The sequence below is a fragment of the Sycon ciliatum genome, chromosome 3 (assembly GCF_964019385.1).
Source record: "Sycon ciliatum chromosome 3, ocSycCili1.1, whole genome shotgun sequence".
Lineage (NCBI taxonomy): Eukaryota > Metazoa > Porifera > Calcarea > Leucosolenida > Sycettidae > Sycon > Sycon ciliatum.
In genome coordinates, this window is record NC_088645.1 from 22,289,517 (window position 1) to 22,296,908 (window position 7,392).

The following is a 7,392-nucleotide window of genomic DNA, read 5'->3' on the forward strand; positions in this document are numbered from 1 at the left end:
GCTCCCATTCCCGTGTTATCTCCACACTTATACGATCGGACGGCGATAACTACATTTAGAAGGACTGTTTATTACAAGATGACAACGGAAACACAACAAGACATGACAAACTCAAGACGAAGACTGCTTTTCACACGACAGCGACACGCGCATGCACCAACACCGCGTACACAAAATAACATACTACAACATATGTGCATTCTAAGATCAGAGAAACCGTCAGTGCACGGCATGATGTGAACAGTTGTAGTGCTTGATGATGTGAGAAAGAATTGTCGTCAGTAGTTTATAGTGTGTGTGTGTGGGGGGGGGGGGGGGGGGGGGGGGTGCGTGCGTGCGTGTGGGTGGGTGTGTATCCGTGCGTTTGTGTGTGTGGGTGGTGGCGTGCGTGTGTGTGTGTGTGTGTGTATGCGTCCGCGTGCGTGTGTGTGCACGCGCGCGCGTGTGGGTGGATGTGTGCATGTGTATTCCCGCATGTGTTCATGCGTGCATGTGCATACGGCATGTATCCTTGCGTTTTTCACACCTGTTCACAGACTGCAACTCACAGGACATGCTGACGATTTTGTCTTCAATCCCGTCAACCGATCGACAGGTGGCGCTCTCACAAGCCGCCACAATCTCGTTGCTCTACACGGCTTTCTTGCACGGGCAAAGGTACTGTTACAACCGTGCTGGAAAAACCACATGTCTTTTGATATTAGTCGCTTCATGCACTACACCATATGCAGAGGTGCAGGACACGCTACTATCACTTTGGTATTAGCCCTACTACTTTTGCCCCAGGTGTCCTGTGGCTCAAGAAAATGCAATGATTGAGCCACCTAGATGTCGAAAAATTCCGGGTAAGGCCGCTGGATGCCGACCTTCACATGGTTGACCGTACCACCCTAGAATACTTTGTGATGCCCCTGCATAATGTTGAATAGTGGAACTAATACACATCCACATTCCCAACACCCACAATCAAGACAATGAGGTCTCCCCGCTTCCAATGTTTCAATGTGTGTGTGTGTGTGTGTGTGTGTGTGTGTGTGTGTGTGTGCGTGTGTGCGTGTGTGCACGCGCGCACGCGTGAGCATGAATGCAACTATGTACTTGCGCATGTGCATGTATTTCTGGTAGAATTGTGCCAGCTGAAGACCTATGTAACTCGCTGACAGAGCTGCTCTTGAAGTCTGGGCCATTGGAGCTTATGACAGACACACAGTGGAGACAAATCCTGTATCTGATCTCGGTAAGTCAACGGGAGCACAGGTCATCCTTGCACTTAATATTCAAACTACAGTAAAACTCCCCAGATCCGGACGTACCTATTCCGGGCACCAATGTCATCGGGGGATTTATTTCCGGATGATAGACTCTTCCGATTACTCTGACATAATCTCGCATGCACCACAAACAGAGGACTGATTATTTTGGTCTCACTCCAAAGAGAGTCTCAAGATGAAGCAAGGAATCGAACAACAAGAATGTGTACAACTGAACGCATGCGTGCTGGGTCGCAACCTTCGCAGTCCGTGCGCGGTCTGCATACCGCCCACGCGGACCCAGCACACACGTTCTAAAAGGGACATTTACGTTCTAAAAGGGGCATATACGTTCTAAAAGGTGCAGGGACAACATACGCCACACAAAAAAAATGCATCCTCAGGTACAACACCTCCATCTACCGGGCACCTTTCTGACCCATCTAGAGTCACAAAAATTGGCATTTCAACGAAGAAAAAAGGCTCAACGGGACTATTGATTGGCACTAAAATGTCTCTCTCCGTCCCTGTCTGTGTGTGTGTGTGTGTGTGTGTGTGTGTGTGTCTCTCTCTCTCTCTCTCTCTCTCTCTCTCTCTCTCTCTCTCTCTCTCTCTCTCTCTCTCTCTCTCTCCCTCTCCTCTCTCTCTCTCTCTCTCTCTCTCTCTCTCTCTCTCTCTCTCTCTCTCTCTCTCTCTCTCTCTCTCTCTCTCTCTCTCTCTCTCTCTCTCTCTCTCTCTCTCTCTCTCTCTCTCTCTCTCTCTCTCTCTCTCTCTCTCTCTCTCGCTGTCTCTCTCTCTCTCTCGCTGTCTCTCTCTCTCTCTCTCTCTCTCTCTCTCGATCTCTCTCTCTCTCTCTCTCTCTCTCTCTCTCTCTCTCTCTCTCTCTCTCTCGCTCTCTCTCTCTCTCTCTCTCTCTCTCTCTCTCTCTCTCTCTCTCTCTCTCTCTCTCTCTCTCTCTCTCTCTCTCTCTCTCTCTCTCTCTCTCTCTCTCTCTCTCTCTCTCTCTCTCTCTCTCTCTCTCTCTCTCTCTCTCTCTCTCTCTCTCTCTCTCTCTCTCTCTCTCTCTCTCTCTCTCTCTCTCTCGCTGTCTCTCTCTCTCTCTCTCTCTCTCTCTCTCTCTCCAGAATCTTGATGGTGAAGAGTTTGTACCACACATACACTGGTGCAAGGGTAAGTGAGACATTCTTGGCTCATGTGCTGGTGGCTTTGGACCTGTGTTCCTCTACCTCTGTGCGTGATCATCTTTCCTTGACTGTGAATGCATGTGTGTGTGTGGAGAGGGGGGGGGGGGGGGGGGCAGTATTATAGTATTATACTGAGCTTGTATACAAACTCCCATCTCTCCCCACACAACACTCCAGACTTGTATTTTGCATATAAGGCCAAGTAAAAAAAAAAGCTAGATGATCGTCCCCGTCCGCCCCAGTTTTTGTCAGCGCCCCAAGAAATATTTTATTTTTTAAATCGTGAGTTTTTGCCGAAATCGTTGGTTTTTTACCGATCGCGGATGCAGGAAACATGTGCACGCTTTGTTTAATACTTTCTTTACTATATGGACCACATACTACTAGTATATCACAACGTCAGTATCGATCTGCTGAAGAAAGAAAAAGAAAAAAAGAAAAAAAAGAAAAAAAGAGAAAAAAAACCTTGATGTTGTTGTGTACACTGTGTGCATGAGAGGGTAAAAAGTAAAAAAATAAAAATAAAATCCTCCCGCCCTCCCCGATTTTTCCAAAAAAAAGGACGATCATCTAGTAATTTTTTTTACTCGGCCTAACAGGTACTTCGATGACGAGAATATAAACTGGTATATAAACTGGTATATAAACTGGTATATAAACTGGTGTATAAACTGGTATATAAACTCCTTTTTTTTTTAGGATTACACTAGTGACCTGCAGTCCGCCTTGATGGTTTTTCGACATGCACGACGGTCCCAACTTCAGGATCTCTTTCCCGTCAACGATGAAGAATACAACGTCGTCCTTTGTAACATGTGCCTTGTGCTGCACCTGGCGTTCGAGGCTGTCCTTCTTTCGCTGTTTCAGCACTCCGTCTGTCAAGCGCAGCACTCGACATGTGCGGCTGAAGAGCCCCGCGTGCCGCTCCTCCTGCGTTTTTGCATGGACATAGAATGCAGATAGCAGGGGCGGCGGAACTTCACTACTGATGGTTTTCCAATCGATGTTCTCCTTTCCGCGTCCCTCGCAGAGCGGACGGAACATGCGCAGCCATAATCCGTGGTACTGCCAGTGTTCTTAGAAACTGCTGCTTGAATAATGGCATCGTGATTCGTGGTCGTCCTCAGAAGAAACATTTGGGAGTCGATTCAACAGGCTCGTGCTGATTCATTTTACTCTTACTTTGGAAAGGAGACGAACTCTATGTCTCTAAAGTCTAATGAGCAAACGGTTCTTTTACAGAGCCCGCGGTGAGATCTGCGCGCGGTAACGGTCACTAGCACTGTGAGGTTCAAACTAACTTACTTGGCGCATAGCTGTTACTTCCGATGTAACTAGTACTTCAGTACTAAACTGAAGTCACAAAGAGTGTGTGATGGTACTGCACTAGCACTGCATGCACTGCACAGAGTCAGTGGTAGTCTTGTACTTGATCCGCACAGGTTGGTAAAAGGAAGACTCGTCGAGCCATGGTTGTGGGTTGGAATTCCAATCTCTACCCTTGTGGGGGAGAGGGGAGTTTGTATATCAGCTCAGTATAAGCATAATATAACCTACTCCGTTGATTATATGGGAAATATAAACCAATATACAAACCTCGGCTTCGCCTCGGTTTGTATACAGGTTTATATTTCCCATATAATCAACTGGTTAGGTTATATTATATACATATTATAAAATGCAGATGAACTGTTGCCCATGGCTTCGTGCTACCGCTCAGTCCATGCTACTCAAATCGCGTGCGCTGTTACTGCAGGCTCACGCTTTGCTGCTAGCTACGGTCACGTGCACCACACATCACGGTAACTGTGCCGACTAACAACATGATCAGGCACACGGGGCACTCTATGCGACGTGGCATTCAACGTGTCCCTAAATGTGGGTGGCATGTGACGTGGCATGCTAAAGCCAGTTCTCCTTCATTGCAGTTCTACGCTTCGATCCGTTCTGTGTGGATCAGTCTTGTCAAATTGTTGTGCTAGTTCACCCACCCCCTCCCATTTTCTCCTCTCTCGTTTTCTTTGGTAACGTAAATAAAGGGTGTTGGCCACTGCCTTTTTCGGCTACTCAGGGCTCTCAGTCACCATCCCTTGGACGTGACTACCGCTCTTGGCTTCGCCAAGACTCCTGCTCTGGCAGTGACTACCTGACCGACCCCTTGATCTCTCTCCGTAGCCTCTCACTCTGTTGGCCAGCACTCCCTGTACCGCTAGCAGTGTGGTGTAGTTAATGTGCGCTTGTGTGTGTGTGTGTGTGTGTGTGTGTGTGTGTGTGTGTGTGTGTGCGCGCATGTGCGCATGTGCTTGCGTGTGTGCATGTGCATGTGTATGTGTGTTCACTTGTATGTGTGCTTGCTTGCATGTGTGTTCGCACGTGTGTGCTTGTGCACACACGTGCGCATGGATGAATCTTTGCATTTTGTTTACAAACAGCCGACCTTGCATGTTTCTGCAATGTATTTGTGGTGTTGTTTAGCCTGGAGCATTGTGGTCGTTGGATTGGAAAAGGTGGCACACTCTATGAAGGATATCTTCTCTCCATGTATCAAGTTTCTCTCCTGGACGCTCCGCACGGACTTGCCATTTTCTGTTCAGAAAAGTCTTGTACGTAAAGATCGCGATGTGTATGTCCTTACGTGCGAGCGTGTGTGTGTGTGCGTGTGTGTGTGTGTGTTTGGGTGTGTGCACATATGTGCACGCGTGTGTGTGTGGGCGTTTGTGCTTGCGAGCGTTCATCAACTACATGTCTCTGTTAGACGGATATAAAGGCCTGATTGTACATTTCAACTAGGAGGCATAACAAAGTTTTTCCTCTATTTGTATTAACGTTTATATGCACAAACATCTCCAAAGAAGCGTGCCACCAGTCTGTGCTGATTCTTAGGAAGCATGAGTTTCAAAATCTGAAGAAGTTGAAATTTTGTTGCTGGGATGACGACTACATGAGGGGCCCTGGTTCGAGTGCGGGAGGAGGGGGGGGGGGGGGGGGGGGCCGTAACTTTTTCTCCAGGCTTCCCGTTTCAATGTTCTCAAAACCTACATAAGGAAGCAATCAACTGTCTTGCTCATTTCTTTGTCCAGCTAGAAACCTGTCTTCAAATGTTCGCCAAGGAGGACTTGCTGGCTTCTCGCGGCCAACTGATCAAGAGCTACTTCACAAAGGGAGAGTTTGTTTGTTTAGTTCAAGCCACCCCGGCATCCCTGCCACCCCTGATTGTAAGTAGATTCGTGAACACAACGGATGCACTGAAAAGTGCTGCAAGTGCTTGGGTACCATCTTCAGACGGTTCCTCAGGGGGTGGGGATCCAGGAAGGGTTCCAGGGGTTCTGCAGAACTCCCTAAATTTTGTAAATGTACTACAGTCCATTCATAAAAAGATGGGCTCTGGCTCTGGCGAGCTCCCGTATTTGGCGATTTTTCGTGATTTCATCGTACACAGTGCAGTGCTGCGAAATTTGAAATTTGAAAAAGGGTCCAAAAAGGGTACCTAAACGGGGGTTCGAACCGCACAATGCACTGTTGCAGACGGGGTCAAACGGCCTGGATTTTTACGGGTTTTTCCAATTCAATGCTTTGGGGGCAAAACCTGGCCGAAATCCTATTCTTGTTATGGCTTGCCTTTTGGACAAAAAAACTTCAGAAACATAATTGGAAGAGGATTCCTTAGGGGATTGCAGAAAAAAATTCTAAAAAAACTCAAAGTTTGACCCATTTATGGCCAAAAGCTAGAAGTCCATCTTTTTCTGAATGGACTGTAGTAGAGGGGGTCTACTGGCAACCATATGCGTGCCCATGTTTATGTATCAGCTATTCAGTTTCGACTATACTGGAATCCCCCTGTAGAGATCGCTGGATCCGCCGCTGTTCCCTGCCTCTGAAGCAGAGGTGATCGACTTCTGGTCTGTTTTTATCCTCCAGGAGATCCTGTCGTCTTCCTGTGAGACGATCGTGGCGACCGCTTGTGAGTTGCTGACCGACTCCCTACTGAATTCTACATTGACAGCACCACGGCAGCAGGCGATGCAAGTGCAAGCTACATCATCGCCATCCTTGGTCGATGGCAAGCCGTCTTCGCATGGCGGCACGAGCGGTTGTTTACACCTGCTGGCTGATTTACCAGCTCGGCTAGAGGTGACTCTCATCGGGCACCGAGTCAGACCAGTTTCAGGTAGGTTTCCTAATCCCCTTCCTGCTCAGTGTTTGCCAGGATGTTGGATGATAATGGAACTTAATAACACGCCCATCTGCATGCACACATCTGCACGACATTGAGAGCATTGGGTTGTGGAGATAGGAGTGTTTTGTCAATCGCTGTTTGCCAGGCCTGCAGTGAGGTATTTCTTTCACTGGCAGCAGGGTGAGTGACCCTGGCCGCATCTTGATGTTGAGCCTTTATGTGTGTGTGTGTGTGTGTGTGTGTGTGTGTGTGTGTGTGTGTGTGTGTGAGTGTGTGAGTGTGTGTGTGTGTGTGTGTGTGTGCGCGTATGCGTGTGTGTGTGTGTGCGTGTGTGTGCATGCGTGTGTGTGCGTGTGTGTGCGTGCGTGCATGTGTGTGGTCTGTTCTTCGTAGATCACACCTGCTCAGCTATCATTCGCCTGCTGGCCGTGCACCATCGCCAGCAGCTGTGCGGAAGAGTTGACTACACTATGGGAGCAGTCTCTCTCAAGCTCCTCTGCACTGGTAAGCCACCATCACAAACAACTTAAACCAATGAATGCATCACAGTGAAACTTAAGATTGGACCATTCGCAGCTCTACGGTACATGTAGATGGTCATTGTAGAGTGCAGATGTCATCTGTGAATGATTAAGCTGGGTGCTATTCAATATTTTTACTTCCCCCGTGCTTGCAGCCACTAAAACAGTGCAGTGAAGCTTGAGAGAGAGACTGCTCCCGCCGTATAGTCAACGACCCTTCCAAGAAGGAAAACGTGAATGTTTTGTTTTGAACGATGCAC

The 7,392-nt window shown here is 48.1% G+C and overlaps 1 protein-coding gene across 2 annotated transcripts in view; it reads left to right on the plus strand.

The window, feature by feature from the left end:
* Positions 1-7,392, plus strand: part of LOC135811756 (uncharacterized) — a gene marked incomplete at its 5' end in the record, with an annotated part of 55,441 nt that overhangs the window by 36,555 nt on the left and 11,494 nt on the right. For both annotated transcript variants that reach the window (XM_065325002.1, XM_065325001.1), the window contains 7 exon segments: positions 537-657; positions 1,126-1,237; positions 2,375-2,420; positions 4,910-5,037; positions 5,515-5,649; positions 6,353-6,602; positions 7,005-7,115. In XM_065325002.1, coding sequence (XP_065181074.1) covers positions 537-657; positions 1,126-1,237; positions 2,375-2,420; positions 4,910-5,037; positions 5,515-5,649; positions 6,353-6,602; positions 7,005-7,115 — 903 coding nt within the window.